Source organism: Cephus cinctus, unplaced genomic scaffold, assembly GCF_000341935.2.
Source record: "Cephus cinctus unplaced genomic scaffold, Ccin1 Ccin1_scaffold0168, whole genome shotgun sequence".
Classification (NCBI taxonomy): domain Eukaryota; kingdom Metazoa; phylum Arthropoda; class Insecta; order Hymenoptera; family Cephidae; genus Cephus; species Cephus cinctus.
In genome coordinates this window covers 3,069,258-3,087,504 of record NW_014332892.1, presented here as the reverse complement: position 1 = coordinate 3,087,504, position 18,247 = coordinate 3,069,258, and the positions used below count along the sequence as shown (strand labels likewise).

Sequence of the window (18,247 nt, the reverse complement as noted above, 5' to 3'; positions counted from 1 at the left end):
AAAAATCCTCAAGAATATTTAATATACGTATTTACGTATCAGGGGCTGTCCAATGTAAATTTCAATGTTTTAACTGTCAGCTGCTTCCACCCTGAGCCAGGGGGTTGGTTTGAGGAGAGGAAAAGAAAGTGGATCAAAAAAGTACGGGTGGGGGGGTCGTGTATGCTATCTCGGGTGGATATAGTACCAAAGTCTCAGGATCCGTTTACCTTCTCGAAAAATCATCCCTTGTTGTCACGAGCCACGTACCTGGTCGTACGCAACGTTAACCAAGGGTGGCGCAGGAGTAACAGGGGTTGAAGGGGGCTCGTGCGGACCACGTGGCCAGACAATAGGACGATTCTAATTGGGCCAGGACCCGTTTGGCTGGATACGTTAAAGAAGCGGGAGGGAGATAGAGGAAGAAGAAAAAAAAAGAGATTGTGACAAAAACGCGACGAAAAGGGGTTCCGTGCATTAGGCAGACACGGGGACGGGCACGAGCTGTATAGGGGTTGATTCGTGACCCCCGAACCGTGATAAAATTTAAAAGAGAATCGACTGCCACGAGAGTCCTCTCGTATCCACGCGGTGTAATTAGCGACATGGGATTTGCGGTTGATTGCCACGGATCATCCCTTGCGATGTTCGGTTAGATGGAAATTTTGAAAAATAAGGGTCGAAGAAAAAAAAAGTTTGATAAAAATAGACTGCGTCGAAATCACTGTAAATGGAAGCAATTCGAACAATGCCCCCGGCGTTACAGCGTTCCGGTTGTTAGAATTTTTGAAAAATAAAAAAATTGCTCAATTCACCCCCAAAAAAAGAATTCACGCTTCAGGGATGCCCGGTACATACGTGCCACAGACACCCGCGCGTTAACCCCTTCGACAACGGTACAATGTACGGGACAATGGTCCAGGTCCGCCCGTAGTCAGGGGCGGATGCTTTAAATTCAAAAATCGAATTCCCCCCTCAATCCCCTTGGCGCGAGTCATTGTTCAGCCCCGACAGAGCATGTCAGAGATCACATGTCGCGTTGTAGCGGTACTTAAAATTTTCGTTCCTTCCTACGTTCGACGTATGACGTGAAAATTGAATAAACAAAAAAACTCAAAAAACGGGCGTTCTGCCCATCCCGTCACGTATCATCGAATCAATAAAATGTCACGGTATCAAGGATTACTCGAGCCGTCAGGATATTCGCTCCTGACACGTCCCATGACACGTAACGTAATTCACATACGAGCCACGTCAAAATCGCCAAAATCCAAATGCACGGTGCCAGGAGAAACGACGACAGTCGCGTGTCAAGTAACACGTATGTCTCTATTTTTAGTCGGTGCCGTGGACGCTCACGACCTAAGGCAACGGCGCGAGAAAGTGGCTAGGTTTACCGACCTAACCTAAAAAGACTATTACACACCTTATTTTTCGCGTTCGTTCCAGATCATCCGATTCGACAACGGAACCAAATAAAAAAAAAAAATTTTTTTTTTTTTTTTTTCTTCAAATTATTCACATATCCATTATACTCACTGGAATTAACGGTATTGGTATCAGCATCGACGGATTCCGTTTTACGTTTCTTCGGCAATTCCTCCTTGTCCTCCTCGGGGCCCTCCAGCCGTCTCTTGGGGGTGGAACTGGCACTGGCCCTGAGCTCAATGGGACTGCCACTGTCCTGAGCTGATCCCTGCGGGGTAGGCGGACTCTCCACCCTGGTGCCCCTTTTATTGATAGGCGCCGAGATACTCGGCACCGAATTCAATTTTTCCTGTTCCGCTTTGAGCGCCAGGGCGTCCTCGGGGTCCGAGTCCTCCGGCGCAGCAGCTGGGGACGGACTGTGACAGCCCTGAAGTGTGCTGCGACAGTGGTTGACCTTGTGCTCGATAAATCGCACAATCTCAGCGAGGGGGTAGGACGCCCGGCAGCCCCCGCATTGGACGGTGTCTTGAGTGGTGCCCTGCGACGTCTCCGCTGCGACAATAAAAAAAGGAGACTGCGTTAACGTGGGCTAGAGAGCGAAATGAGAAGGGAGGAGGGAGCGGGGGGGGGGCGGATGGGGAAATTATGACACAGAAAATTGCACGTTCAGATAACACAGCGCGATAAGGGACCTGGTCGACCCCCGGACGAAAACGATTTTCTACGGCATAAAAGTATCCCTTTGATAGAATTAGCCCTCTTCCCTTTTGTCTCTCTAATGTCCCGGAGAGACGTCGTTCCGAGCATTGGCCAACTTCACGGCGGACCTTACGCGGCTCGCTTCACTGGGGTCGCGTAGGACTTATAATTCAGCGGGACTCCCATTCGGCCGCAAAGAGGTCCTGAGGTCACCCGCAGACGTCACAATTCACTTTTAGGGTCCTTCAGGAGTATTCCTGGCAAAGCACCCCGTGACTACCCTTATATGGCCGGAGCATTAACATAGAGATTGGCAGGAGTTCATATATCGATCCTTTTCCGCAGCATTCAAGTACCGTATCCCTATTGGGCTCGGATTTGGCAGCCGGGCGCAAAGCAAGCCCGTCTGGAATTGTCTGCTCGGTCGGTAAGAAGGGGAGAATTTTTATTTTATTTTTCTTCGAAAAAAAAAAAAATTATCCCCTTTCATCCCCTGCACTTACCCTGGATCCATTTGACTACGGGTGTTATATTTCTTTTACGCTTGAATTACTTTACCACCCCCAATCCCATTTTTCCATTTTTTCCAAAAAAACCTCGTGTCACCGAGATCCAACCTGTGCCGGGACACCCCTAGGTAGGTACGTGGCTCGATTTTTTTCGGGGCGGAGTCCTGCCCTCGCTTGACCACTGGCCAAGGGCGCAAGCTCAAGCCGTAGGCCACTCCTTTTCTGTCCGAAGCTTTTTTCCTCAGGCCCGTACAGTGCCGTAACCGGTTTAAATTTCGCCCGGGGCTAAGTCGAACGGCGCCACCGGCCAGGCGTCACGGCTGAATACGTACCGGAAGTGGGAGCACGAGGGCGGATGGTTCCGCGAAACAGGAAGCTAGGAAGAATTCATTCGAAATATCAGAAGGTGAAATCGCTGAGAGCAGCCGAGGCTACGCGGCATTCTTCGTGGAATCTAAGATTTTAATCGCGACGCCAGGCGTCGCCCGGGAAGACCAGTGAGCGCGCGGAAGTTTCGAAAAGGAGGAAGAAAGAATGAAAGATTCAAGAAGAGAACGTGGATGTATACGGAACCGACTAAGACGGTCGTACGTAAAAAAAAAAAAAAGAGTAGAAACCCCAAAGCCGAGAACCGCATCCAACCCGTAACCCCCGTCACTAGAGAGAGAGAGAGAGAGAGAGGGACCGAGCCCAGGAGAGACGAGAGCGAGCAAGATAGAGAATCCCGTGATTGAATGGACCACGAGTCCGTTATTCGCCTACGATTCAAAAGCGCTCGGTTAGAAACAAGAGACGCGCGACCGGTCGTTAGCGACAATAGGCTTTTGTTTTTTCGTGGGCAGATGTTGGACGAAAACTTCAGGAGGCGCCGAGGGGTCCACTGGTACTAATGCCAGTAGGTACCGGTAGTAGCGGCAGCGTCGCCAAGCGTCACGATGATCCAAGCGACAACAAGCCTCCTCCCCGAGTGAAACTCCCCGAGTGAAACTCCCCGAACCATAACCCCGCTGTCTCCCGATCCCTAAAGTCACGCGGAAAGGCCGTCGCCGAATGAATCCGAAGAAAGAAGAAAAGAAAAGAATATTTCCCCACCTATGCGATACACGGAGCTCCTACCCCGTGACAGAGCCATAAAACAAAAGCCCTGTGAAAACACAGGCATACGCTTGTAACTTGGTACGAGAGATGGCGCTAGTGTCGGGCGTATACCTCGGCCGCTCTAGATATAACGCATAAAAATACAATATTGGTCGTCGAATGTAAGTTGGATTGCTTACAAATTGGTCCATACATTCGTAATGCCCGGGCGATCGGTTGCCTCTTATATATATATATCTCTCTCTCTCGTACCACCTCCACTCGTCCTTCCCTCTGACTCTCTCGCGCTAGTAGCGTCTCAGTCAGCCATTATTTGGCTCCTCGTTCGTCGCGCTGGGTAATTTCTAGCGCTTGTAGCCCGACGCTGCAATACGCGGAAGAAGCCAGACGGAAATACAGGCGACTAGGAATCTCCTGGATTCGCCGTATATTAATTTCCACCCGGGAATTGTTTCTTGATACAATATTTGACCGCGATTCCCGGCAATTTCGAGATCCATTGGAAATCCCGAAGAGATTGATAATTTGACACTTTTCGTCGATACGTGATACTTTTTTTTTTCTTCAAATTTCCAAAAAAATTATTCACCAAGCCGATCACCGCTGACGACCGACTAGGCAGAAGCTTCCTGGACCCGCTGCCTTCTCTTTCCTAGAATATAAGGATAACCCGAGGCGTTATCCTTGTTAGGACATCCGTCCTGTCAAAACGTCCAGAGGACACATCGAAACAATTGAATTACGATGATCCCCAGGGCGAACCCCGACCGAAACCAATAATTCCATTATCCATTAGTATTGGGTTGCGCCAATTTCCTCTTCCAGCGATCCCGTCACGATGTCTATATAAAGTATCACCTGTACGGTACATATATGCACACATGAGAAAAAAAAGCAAAAAAAAAAGCACGCAACGTAACGCGTGTGTGAAATAACTTAATTCCCAAAAAAGAAATTTCATAATTGATAAGTTTAATAAAAGTCATTAATCTCATTACGATTAATTGATCGCGTATCGCGAAATAGGGTGGTGGACGGTTTTGATTAAAATATTGACCTGACCTACGTCAATGATAAGGAATCACTGTAACGCGGTATCATCCTCAGAATTTGATAACGAGTCATTCGCGAATCAATCCCGCCGGCCGGCAATATCCGCTGTCGCTGTCCTTGTCTGACGCCCGCGAAGCCCCATAGCTCCCTCTCTCTCGCACTCACGAGCGGTATAGGAAATTTAGAAAATCGGGCCCTTCGGCCTTATCCGATCGATCGAACGTCCCCGATTCGAAATAAATATTGTACAAATTTTCATTTTCCCCATCGCCATCCAAATCGCATGCAATTGTCGAGCCAATTTTCGAAATGGTCCAGATGAATTTTCGATATCCCACAAAACATACAGCACCAGCATCTCGATCGGTCCGTTATCTCGGTACGTCGAAAAGTCCCTGGCGATAAGTTTGTTTACCTTTCTGTGACATAATCACTAATTGCGAAAGCGCAGCCAATTGCGAACGCGCACTCGACGCGGCACTTTATCCCGCGGGAACCGTTAATCAAGAACGCGTTGCGCGACGACACGTAGCGTAAGGGCGCCCGTGCATGATAGCGACACGAACTTGAAACCGGACTAGGGTGACCCTTGGAAATTAAGGGTTCAAATGAAGAAAGGGATAAGTGTCTGTAGGACTCCGCGGGGTCAAGGGTCGATCTCTGCGAGGCCCAGATCGCCGGTACAAATTTGGCCCGATCAGCGAGAGGCACTACTGACGTGGTCCATGCTCGGATGCTGACTGAAGATCCGCAGGCACCGAGAGGGCCCCGACAGGATATCAAAAGAATAGAAAGGACCCTTAGAATGGTGGGGATAATTTTTATAGAAAACCCCTACTGCCTTTTTTCTCTCTCTCTCGCTCTCTCCCTCTCCTACCAGGTAGCTCCCGTATCTTTTCTCTCTCCAGTCTTAAATCCCTTAGACTTCTCCCGAGGGGTGAGTGTTTTTTGGGTCAAACCCACGGTACCCCCCCTCCCACCTCACCCCTTCGACACTGCCAGAAAACCTACGTGATACAATGCCATTCAAGATGGCGTTGCCGTGTTTTTTAAGAAGTCCCCTCGCAGCCTATCCCGCACGAACGTTCTGGGTGACTGAGAGAACCAGCCCTTTCCCGGGGTAGCAGGGGCAGGACCTGCTGAAAAACCGTTGAGCGGCAAAAAATGGATTTGAAAAAAAAAAAGACGTCGAACCTGCCTTGGGTATTAAAAAAATATAATAACAATAAACCGGGGCAAGCTCATACATACGTCACACGTGTATTTACCACTGCCCGACTTTTTCGTAATTATTCAAAATTTTTTTCAAATTTCTATCCCCCCTTCCCGACCCGCTAAATCTCAAACCCACGATCGGAACTTTCTCGAGATCGTGTTCAGATATCGTTACCGGCTTATCTGACATGAGACCCACATGGAATAAATCAGTACAGCATACAGCCAATATAGATCGGTGTTCGATCATCGTGCTGGATCACGGGGAAGGGATGCTGGGGATCCGATCCGATCGTTTTGTACGAGTCCGAATGGGAAATCGGTATGAGATCGAAGTATAGGTATAGTGGGTAATGTCGAGGTGGGGCCAGGAGGAGAAAAGGGTATCGTGTGAACCGGGCATAAGAGTGAGAAAATCGACTGGGAACAAGTGGAAAATGTCCGACCCGCGAACAAACGGGTGAAACGAGAGTGCAGTCGGTCCCCTGGAATTTGGACGTGTTCTCGTGGAGTCTCCGAGCAAGCTGAGACTGACGAAGTGTCCGAGAAAAAGAAGCGGAGCCCGAAGGTTCGGGGGCCGGTAGTTATGAAAAATATGAAATCTCGTTCTCACGGATTCTGAATGGAAGTCCGCTCCACATGCGTATCGTGGGAGGATCTAGCTGGGTCCTTTGTGAGGCAGGACATTGTCCATTGAGAACGGCAAAACAGGTCCTAGAGTTGACCTGTACCTCCTTTTGAGTCAGCTTTAGAAAAACCCCTTTACCCGATTTTTGATCAAAATAAATCATATAGGTATACAGTTATGTGGCTCCAGGTGGTTCAACAGCCGGACACATGGATCCCATTCGGTTGGGTTGCTTTCATCGAGAACCTTGTCTCCCGCGTGCACGAAACACATAATTGCTCCTGGGACGAGTCGCGGTATAAGTGTATAGGGATAAATGGAGTTAGGCGAGTTCGACTTTAGGGAGTTACGGTCGATCCGCGAGTTCAAGGGTTTTTTTTTTTTTTTTTTTTTTTTTTTTTTTTTTTTTTCTACAAATATACCCTTTATCTATGCTGTTTGGTTTTGGGTCCCGAAGACGTGAAGTGGTTCACGGAAATGATGAGGTGGAGTAGATAATTTTTTTTTTTTTTTGAAAAATTAATTTTTTTCTCTTCGTGTGCAAGAGCGTCCTTGGCCGTACAGAAGGAGACTCGAGTAGACGGGGAATCTGGAAGCTGGATGCTTTGTGTTGTCCGGCACATCGGTAGCGCCGCACATTGGTTAATTAGAAACTTCTATGTCGGCTTGTTACATTATTCAAAGCGCCCGCCGCGGAACTGAGTTGTGTTCACGGTGCAAAACAGCAAATACAAACTTTTGACAACGCTCGAAGTGCTGAACCGTGTAGACGTGAAATAATTAACGAATTCCGAAAATTTTCACGAAACGTCTAGTTATTTAAGTATTGCGCGGGGGGCTAATTTTTTTTTTGGATTTTCAAAAATTACAACCCCGTGACCGGTACTTGGTAAAAATAGGAAAAATTGCAGGTGGATGAAAATTTTGAAAAAAAAAAAAATTTCATACAAATGTACGAATATTTTTTTTTCATTTCCTAAAACAGGTATTCAATCTATATTTTTTTTATTCAGTCGCACGAGTCTCCCTTACCAATATAACAGAGAGACTGTCGTTCGCCACGCTTGGTCACGTTCGAATTCCTCCATGAAAGCTGAGGGCCCAAGATTCTAGCAGGGAGTCAGTAGTCGTTGTGTAGCTATGACCCCCCCAGTCCCAATAAGATTACACGAAATTCATTCCGCCCGATGAATTTGTCGCTCAAGGATTCTACGCTTGCATTAGAAGAAAATTACAAAGTGATACGCTCCTGAAACACGGTCAACGGAGCATTCAGTCCATGGGAGTAAATGCCTGAGAATTAGATTTTAAATATAAATTGTAGTATTCGAATAAAAAAAAAATTCAAAATTTCGATAACGAGGAGAAAATTTATCCAGCACCCCATCAAGACCCCCTGCGAACCGGTCCTGGTCCCCCGTTACGATTGGTCCATTTCTGTGCAATGAAAGGTGCGACACAGTGGCGCCCCCCTTTCGCCACTGTTTTTTAGGCGAGAGAAAAATTTTCAAAAAACCGTCCCGTTGCGCTATTCTTACGTCTCGACCAATGAGACTCTCATAAGGCCCACCGGTAGGGGTGGGGCCCCGTTCAATTGTTCCGTCGAATCGGCCACGCCGCTTTCTGGGCCAAACTTCTTTTTTTTTTTTACCGACCGGGTCAGCCTCGCAATGGCCGGACGTGATTCCCTAAATGTCGCGGCGGCTGCGGCTCGCTTTTATTTTGCGTTTCTTAAGTCTTACGTTAAAGCAAATATCCTGGACTGACTTGCTCCGGCCGATCGCGTTGAAAATCGTCACTTCCCTTTCCGGTCTCTAGGAGTCAAAGGCCGGTCCTCGCGATCGGAGACATTCCACGGCAATCCCAATACAAGGCCTCGGACCGATCAGACCCAGTGCCCTAAGGCCGAATTTCTAATAAAATCCCAAAATCAAACAAAAAAATAGCTAAAAAGATTTTTTTATAAAAAAAAATCAAATTCATAAAAACCCATCTCGAAAAAATGTTCTCCTTAAAAAAGTTACCTCCACCACAGCGCCCGGATTAAAAATACATAAAAAAAATAAAAAAAAAAAAAGGAAAAGTGATCCAAAGTAACAAGACGCCAATGAAAATACAAGAAACTCTAAAAACAGTCAGGGCCTTCCCTATTCCCCTGAACTTGGTCCAGGCGATATTAATAGAGACGCGGCTTAAAGCCTATAGGACGTATACCTATATACACGGGTGCATCCCAATGCTTAGAATCAAGCACGTAACTACACTGCACGTATGTATACATTAGGAAGAAGAACCCTCCACACGTGTTGAGCGCGTGTCGTCGTCCCTAGGAAAGTGAGAGATAAATTTCTTGTACCGAAGTACGCGGGTAAGAGAGAGATGGAAGCACGAAAGAGTCCCATGATGCACCTTGCTGACCGAGAATTGAAAGTGACCCCTGGTCAGGTCTTGCCGAGGTCGCAGGTAGACAAGAAGGGCGAAGCCAAGCAGCCGAACGGGGGAATCGACCCCGGTAAAGCGACGGTACGACAAAGCGCATAATGCGAGTAGATTATTGTCTGAAAGGTGTTCGCACCTTCGAAGAAGGGTCCTGGACAATGACCGACAATCGCCGACAATGCCCGAAGGAAACCGACACTGCAAACAACATAAGTTTCACTGTCCCCATAAACTGGACGCACTTATTGACGTCAGTGCCCTGACCGCCATTCTCTGTCTTTTATAACAGCATTTAGTACCAGCACGTATTTTGTACATTGTGAATCCATAATAATATCAAGTGTAAGCCGGCCGACCGAGCGTCCTTGTAAACTCGTAAAGGCCCCAATGCGCCGGGTAAGCTAAAAATGTACTAGGTACAGTATTATCCTTTGTTTATATTTCTCCTACTTTGATAGGTTCGGTCGCCAGACTTTAATCCCTTTTCGAGGTATACTTCGCGCGGCGGCCAATAACACCTCCGACTCGGCTAGAGTTCCTACGACGAGCCTGATGACGTCGTATTTCAGACGAAATTGCCCGCCGGCAGATTGGATGGACGATATACAACCTCGCGCCGGAAGGAAGTGTGCAGGAAGGTGATGAAAGGTTAGAGGAAAAGTCCGTTGCAGCGTGGAAGATTTCGCGTTGGGGAAAAAGTTTTGGCGATGAGGCAAAGTGAAGTGAAAGAATATTCGAACGAGTGAGAGCCCTGCGAAAGAGTTCGAATTTTTGCGTTTACGCCGACGGGACTTGGTTTTGAGGTTAGGGAGAACGTCAGTGGGTAGACGGTATAAATAAACACGACTTCCAGAGTCTCGACTGATTTACCGTAATGATTAATTGGACCTTTGTGGATTGTGTTACGATGAACTATTAAACGGAATAATCCGAGTGTACCTGGATTACCGAATCTGAAAGCAGTTCGCGCGGCGTTAAGGGGTCGGCCGAAGTTACGGATTGACGGAGCTTTGGAAATTTGTGTATGAAATTTATTTTTTTTTTCTATTCAAAATTCATTTTAATCCAAAAATAATGTATTATTGTGCGACTGTAATTCGTCTTGCTTTACTATTTTCTTTTTCTATAACTTCTCTTGAAATTCTATTTCCTTCACTTTCCCTTTGCTTCGCGACGACTCGAAAGCAATTTATTCTCCGAGACAATAAAAAGTCGCGAATGGCACTCGTGATCCATTTCTCTGAAAAACCCGTTATTTCCGCCCGTATTGTCCGAACGGGCTTCCAGGTCACCTTTAGTTCCTTAGGCCGTGCGTTAATTAATATAATTACTGTATTATACCGGCTGGGACAGAGACACGTGTGTACGACTGCTACCTGATCATGAGATTCGCTGCTGAATAATATTTATTGTACCGTTGAACGCGGAGAAAAGAAAAAAAAACTATTCAAATAGCTAACAAAAGCAATCTGTAATCGCTTGCGATGTAATTTTACAATCGATCCCTAAAGTTACTGTACGCAAGACAAATATTGCTTGAAGATGCCAGTCGGAGACAAGAAGACAGAAAATTGAGGGAACAAATTCCCGGCCAGTAGTGAACGTAAACGTAGGATCCGACGGGTGGCAAGTGGCGCCATCTACCCGGTGGTTAGAGAATCACTAGGCATTACGTTACTAAGCATTGAAATATTTCAGTGCTATTTACAAAATTACTTTCTTTCCTGTCTCACCTCCTCTGCACTAACCCCTGGCACCATGAGAAATGGAGAACAGTCAGGGGGCACGTATCACCGGTTTAAATGCTTCGGCAAACTCGGAAGGCATCGCGACGTCCCACTGATGTCCCGGAACGGAAATGATATTTTTGGCGTTGCCGAGTAGGATTTTTTGAAGAGAAAAAAAAAAACATCTCACATCCGTACGAGTTTTCTCAAGGATCCCTCGAGCGACGAATAATTAAGAGATCCACGAAATTTCACTTATTTATTAAAAACCAAAAAGAAAAATGTGTTACTCATTTCTTTTCGAAAACCAACATTTTTCGTTCCAATATTTCGACGCATCGACCAAAAATTTCTTAAACTTTTCTTTTCTCTCGTTCTCGCGCACACGACGTCTCGTCTTACCTGGGCGCGTGCTGGACCCTTGGTAAGATGAAAAAAAAAATAAAAGGAAAAAGGGTACGCCACGCGCCTCAGCGCCCTAAGGTTAATCTAAGAAATCAAATCAAAGTAGTTTTTTGCCGCAGCGCCGCTTAAAGCCTCGGAGCCTCGAGTACAAGAAGGGGTTCCGACGGGTCGCATCAAAGACAATGTTTAACAGATAGCACGCATGTGCTACGCACGTGCCGACAGGGTGGAGCGTAAAATGCACTTTGTTTACTAAATAACATCCCTGAAGTACCTTGCATGCACTTGTGAAATTATTCGACACCGCGTACATACCTAATCGAGAGTAGCAGTCTGGAGGGAAGCAAAGAATCATAGATCACTAATAAAACGTGTAATTTTTCAGAATTTTCAATCGCAGTCGTGAAAAATAATTTTTTTCAAAAATATATATATATACTTATCACTCGTATATATGTATAAAAAGGAAAAATATGGTACAAGTCCAGCCAAGGCCTCTGATCGAATTCCTATCATCGAGGACATTTATTGTCTGCGTAATTGTGTGCTGGCTGTATTATGGCTGACGCCGTAACTATCCGAACAGACGTCGAATGCCAAAGTTTGCGTTATGAAATGGCGTTCATTGTTTTGCGAGAGGCGCAGCGACAGGAGCAGCTTGTTGCGAGGAGAAAAATGACTGAGGCGAAATCCGCGTCCGATTCACACGCGTCTTGTCGGTAAATGCGGTGGTTAAGTGAGTGAATATTTATTCACTGGCGTATCGGGCAGGACGTTTAGGATTTCTTTTGACTTCCGTGCGGGACATTAGAAAGACATACATAGGACATTGTCTTGGGAGGGACAGTCAAGAGTCATTGCATGGAGACGGCTGCGCCGATGGCGGAAAAAAAAACCAGAAAGAGAATAGAAAGAGACGGTCTTTTCTAGTGAATCGGAGATTGAAATTTGAAAAAAAAAAAAAGATTGTAAAAATTTGATTAAAAAAAAATCACCTTGAATCAGAGTCCATTTGAAAAATCCACCCCCTGGATCTTCCTGAATCCACAAAACGTGTACCGTAAAGAAAATGCGATTTTTTTTTTGGAAATTAAATTTCTTAGGTATCCTTGCACTTTCATTAAAAATTTCGAATTTTAGATTTTACACTTAATTAATTATAGTGTCGAAGGTCGCGAAAGGAAACTTTTGAATGGTTCCTACTGCGTACTTGTTTGATTGGTATATATCTGGGTAGTGAATTTTTTAAAAAATTTTTATTTTTTTTTTTTCAAAATCCTAATTTAATTTCGTTCACACTTGAAATAACATCGCGGAGGACACTTGGGCCGCGCCTAATGTTAATTGTATTACGTTATCGCGTACTGTTACCAATTGACCGATACCAGGTAGCGCGATGATATAACGGGTGTCCGCGAATCATCTAAGGGAGTCTCAGATGGGTCGAGAGTCGAGATAGGGAATTTTATCGAAGAATTCCGGTATCTTTTCGCGACGGCGTCATCGCGCGAACTAAAGAATATCGCAGTTGTAATTAAGAAAACGGAGCAGCAGTGGCGAGGGGGTGAGGAAGGGAGGTTCTTCGGGGGGGGGTGGCACGGGGGTGGAAAAGTCTCTGAAAAAGGCGCGCATGACAATGCGGACCCCCCTTCGGTTCCTCCCCTAGCGCCCGCAGGACCCCTAACCCCCTCTCAAGGGCACCCCATTCGGGATGGGGGTGTTAGAGACTAATTAAAAATTCTACCGGCAAACCCACCCTCCGCCAAGACGCCACGGCCATCCCCTCCCCACGCGCCCCTTTCTTCAACATTTTCTTTTCTCCCGCGAACGCGAGCGGGACGCTTCTCTGCGTCTTTTCAACAATCCTGATTCTTCTTTTATTTACTACATTTCGGAAATGCTCCGCTTGCTCTTTTAATCCCGATCCGTATCATCGCGTCAAGTAACACTTTTGATAAGAAAATTTTCTTATCGATACCCATGACTCCAATTTAATTTTTCGGGCTACCCGCTCGATTAGCAAATAGTGCAAAAAGTATAGTAAAAATTATATAGTTCCAGACTATAATAGTGAATACAGTGTCACGTGCTACGGTTTACCTGTAATCGTTAATTAAATTTGTTAATTTGTTGATTGTAAAAATTTTGAAAAATCTTCGTCGAACAGAAATATAAAAGATATGCAAAGAGCTGCTTGCTGTTGGATCGAATAACTTGAACGTTCAGGATAGCCGATTTTACTGAATCAGTGAATAGATCATTAACGTAAACGACTGACAGATCAATTTGAATCAAAGTGTAACGGTATCAATTAATTAATGTCAATTAAATTCTGTAACGTTGCTCGGAAACATAAATAATCGCACGTATATTGACGTTAAGCACAATCGAAGCGCCAGTGGATACACGGGCTGTTCCTTCAATAAATAAAATAACAAATAGCAATCGACCGTTTGTAATTACAGAATACAAAATACTATATCGTTAACAATATATATAAATAAACATTGAAAATTTATTGAAACCGATAATTATCCATAAAACCTTAAAGATCAATGAACCCGCACGACAAATAGACGCGATTTATACTTTTCTTGTATTACAACGATATCTTATCAAGTTTTCAATGATCATCGAGTATCAGTCGCTTCTAATATACATTCCTCACAGCCAGTATACGATTCGTTCGCGCGCAGTCGGGTACCGCGACAATCCGATACCGCCCAAAGAAGATCATTCCCACCGTACCAAAGTCTCAAAAGTCATGGAAGGAATCGAATAAAATATTAAAAAAAAAAAAAATTATAAAGATAAAAAAAAAAGAATAAGTCATCGACACTCACCTTGCGCGATTCTAACAGCAGGCATTTTGATCCTCATGATGAAAGTCTCGATCGTTACCGACGACACTCAATTTACAAGGAGAGTAAAACTCGAAAATTTTTTGTTTTTCAACAATTCCCGTGTGTCGAAAATTTTTTCCCGCGGATTTCACGGGAAATAATCACTGGCGGCCCGCGAACGGGGGATTTGAAATTCTCGTTAAGATTTAACGTAGAACAAAATAAAAGAAAAAAATTAATTCTTCCGCGATCGTTGTCGCGTCACCTTCCTTTCGTCTCTTCGTGTTTCCGGATCCGCCTGGATATCCCGTGGGATTCACCACGTATTTCGTTAATCTCGTCACCATTCGTGCGGATCACTTGTTTCTGTACTTTGGCGAATGAATTTTTACGAAAATTCCTCTCTGCCTCTCAAAAATCGCGTCGAGGACGTGACGCTTTTCCTTTTTTTTTTCTAAAATATATATATATATCCGCATGCATATATACATACACCGAAGTAATAATTATCGTAAGTTCCTTGCCGAGCTCTTCGTCAAATGGGCAGCATAGCTGGGCGCGTGTCCGTGTCACGCGCTTTTGTTTTTCACCTTAGCCGTCCTTGTCGAAGAAATGTTGTACGATCGGTCTGGGCCTCGAGAAGAAAATTTCTCGTGTTTGTGAATAAATAAACGGCAACTGCCCAGAGACACGATTACAGTCGTACGTCGTCCGTTCGACTCGTCAGCGATTTCTTCGATCTTCCGCGAAGGATCCTGTCAAACGTTCAGCCTTCTCGTGTTTGACATTCGGAATTTTCCCCTCTGTATCGCGACACAGTAACAAACTTTGGACACTGGTTATTCTCACTGTTATATCGTGTCAACTTTTCGATCCTCGTTCTTCACGTCCGAATGACTCGTGGACAGCGGACGAGACTCCGAGCAAGTTTTCCCGTGAAGGTTAACCGCGTTGACAGTTTCGTATTTTCGTCGGGCGACGCAGGCCTTTTGGTAGGCTTGAAAAAACAATGCCAAAAAAACAGCATACAGCCCATCCACACTTTCCTGACACTTTTGTACGCGAACACGAGTATAATTTTGTAGTCCTCAAGGAACACACGTAAACTCCCGACAGAGACACGTTTCTTCAGCCGACAGCGATATCATTAAAACGACGACACGTCGTACGAACGCGAAACAAAGTAAAAGCACAACGAGCACCGTACGAACGATTAAGGATTATTGCGCGAGGACGTGCTTGTCATTCGAAGAAAAATAAAAAAATAAACATTGTCCTTTTCACAAAACGCGTGCAACACCGAATCGTCTCTTCTCCGCGAAATACAACAGGAACCACCGATCCTTCCTTCCTTATCCTCCTGATCCAGGCCGTGTCGCTGGATCAACTCGTGCTGGTTGTGTCGGATGCTGCTGGCGTGGACCAGCGATGTTGGTCCAGCATGGGTCGTATCTCTGAGTGGACTGTGCCGGACGTGCGCCTAGTCGTGGCGTTCGGGACCTGGTGTCGGGCACTGCGCTCACTTCGGACGCGTTCGGTTCACCTCGGCAGGCCGGACACCCCACACGTCGTGGGGTAGTTTTCACCCCCGGGGTGGGGGTAACGTCTGCAAGGGAGAGAATTTTCGGGGGAGTCCCCGTACCACGTTCACTGGGGGATGAAACCTTCTCTCCGTCGAAAAGGGAGGCTAGTAGCATGGACGCTGCTGGTGCGTCGGTAGTGGTGGAAAGATACGGCGGACGTGTTGGTGGCTCTGTGGCTATCACGTACGTCGCCGGGCGGCTCTGGTGTTCGTGCGGCGGGGCGAGGGGGGGGTCGAATCGTGAGGGTGGACGAGGAGCGACGTGCTCGGGCTGAGCGCGGGTGCGACTGAGAGGGAGATAGTGATTGGTGCTCGATGGTGGGGGAAGGGTGGGGGACGACGAGAGGAGACGAGGGGAGGCCGACGTAGCGGGCACGGGGCGGGCGGCGGGGATCAGGGAGCGAGGAGAAGAGGATGAGGCGGTCGGAGTGGGGGGCTCGGGAGGACTTTGTAAACGCTTGGAGGGAATAGGAGACACTCGCGGGATCTGGATGGACTCTACTTGCTTTTCGGAGTTTACTACCCCGTAGTGGTACGTTTTATTTTCTTTTTTCGAAGCGGCCGGGGCGGGCACCGATGCTGGTACTTTTGAACTTTACTTCGACGTCGACCGTTGACGCTACGCGGATGTCAATCCCGCTCGGACGATTTTCGGGATAATTAATGCGCGCTCGAGTTGTGCCGTCGTGACGTCCGCAGATGCTTCTACACGTACAATATTTATAGATCGGTACACTGTAATTGAGCGTCACATGACTCCTTTTCTTTTTTCTGTTTGTCTTATCGACTGTTTGATTTGAGTCTTGTCGGCGCACTTGGCCAGACCGACGTCTACTTGCCGGATTAATGCGAACGAATTTTTTTTTCTCTTCTTGCTTGCTCTGGGATGGACTGCCGTAATTATTTGGTATTTTTTAACGGTGAAGTTTTTTTGGAAAATTTACACAGTCGCGCAATACCTGCTTGTTCACTCGATTAATTAAGGCGACACAGTGCGATAAAGGTTGAAGGATGTAAATTTTGAAAAGTTTTTAGTAAAAAATTAATGTTTGAATTTTTTTATCGTCGTATATGATTTCTTTTTAGCAGGATCTCTGTCAGGGCCCATAAGGCCCATAACGCGAGGGGAGGCTAGAAATATTTTTCCCAGACTCGTGGGACCTCTCTTGGTGTCTGAAGTGACTTTTAACAATCCTTGAAAAATTATCTCTTGCGGTCTGCTCTCTACCACGCTCTATAACGTGAACGTCATTTAGGTATAGCCTGGACAGTGTATCCCGGACCTGTCCAATATCTTCAACGGCCAATCTTCTTCTTCTTCCTCCTCCTCCTCTTATTCCGAGACATTTAAGGCCCAGGAAAAGTCGGACCTTTCGGGAGCCTCCTCCGTCCTATACGGAAAACAGGGAACTGACCTTCGGGACCTATTTGTCTCACGATACGATCTTTCTCGCGACGGGATCGAACTTTCCAATCGGTTTTGCAATTATTCCAGACGCTGCTCACCTGACGCTTCGCTTAGCCCAGTTTCACCATATATCACGGACAGAATGACACGAACGAACATCAACAAACCAATTAATAATCAGTCGTAAGAAAGAAATACAGATACGTGTCATTTAACCTTATCGTTACGAATTCATCAATTTACTTAATTCAACCAAAATTCGACCACCCCCCCACGACTCCGCATAGCAACTCAACACGGTCTGAGCAGGAATTAATCGAATTTCGAAAAAAAAAAATCGCTGTTACTACATGGCTATATGAAGTAAATTTTATATAAAAAAAAAAAATTTCTATTCTCAAAATTAATTCGAGTGCAAAATTTAAGCTTGGCTTAAAAATACGTAAAATTTTTATTTTGACTATTTAGAACTGTCAAAAAATTTTTTTTTTAATTTTTGACCATTTTTCCATTCCTCGACAATCTCAAAGAATAACATTTTCAGTAGGCGATCGAATCCAAAACGTCACTTCCCAAACTCGAACGAACCCCAGAAGCAAGATACGTGTAACGAAGGGGCTGCCCTCCCCAAACTGGAGTCATCCTCCTTCTCTCCGCGTTAATTCCGGACACCCGTTATGGGGAGACAAACGTCCAAAGGGTGAAAAAACTGAGCGTGGACCATCTTGGTGACGATGCCCTCGCCAGCATCTCCCCTGCCCTAACAACGCATCCTGTTCGGGGTTTTAAAGATTATTTTTACTTCGGGGCAAAAAAGATCTGTCTGGCGACTCCGAGACGAACACATGTGTGCGACGCGGTGCGTTGCGGCGCATTGCGTCGTCTTCACCAGCGTCCAGCGAGCGTCGACCGTAACGTCGTGGGAGTTTATCAACTGTTACTTCTTGGGGGTACCAACACGATAAAATCAAATGTCACAGGCTGACTGTGACTTTATTTTTCGGATTTGGGCTGCCACCGAGGAAAATTAACCCGACCCAACCTAACCTGTCTGGCAAAAATTTATTCTCTAATTCAATAAGTCCATTGCCCAGTCGTTCCTTATGTTCTTTATGTTGGCACGACTGGTCATTCTTCTTCGCTTATTGGCACATTTACCAAACGCTCAAAATGTCGGTTTGGAAGGTCGAATACGTAAAGGTTGATTCGCTCGAGTCACTACGTGAGTCGTGAG

The 18,247-nt window shown here is 45.9% G+C and overlaps 1 protein-coding gene across 1 annotated transcript in view; it reads right to left on the bottom strand.

The window, feature by feature from the left end:
* The window catches only part of LOC107264384 (B-cell lymphoma/leukemia 11A), a 23,055-nt gene extending 7,238 nt beyond the window's left edge, over nt 1-15,817 (bottom strand). Inside the window, exons 1-2 of the mRNA XM_015732595.2 lie at nt 14,024-15,817; nt 1,519-1,959 (exon numbers count right to left, since the gene is read on the bottom strand). Coding sequence (XP_015588081.1) covers nt 1,519-1,959; nt 14,024-14,060 — 478 coding nt within the window. The 5' untranslated portion in view covers nt 14,061-15,817. The remainder of the gene's footprint in view (nt 1-1,518; nt 1,960-14,023) is intronic.
* Between the last annotated feature and the right edge of the window lie 2,430 nt (nt 15,818-18,247).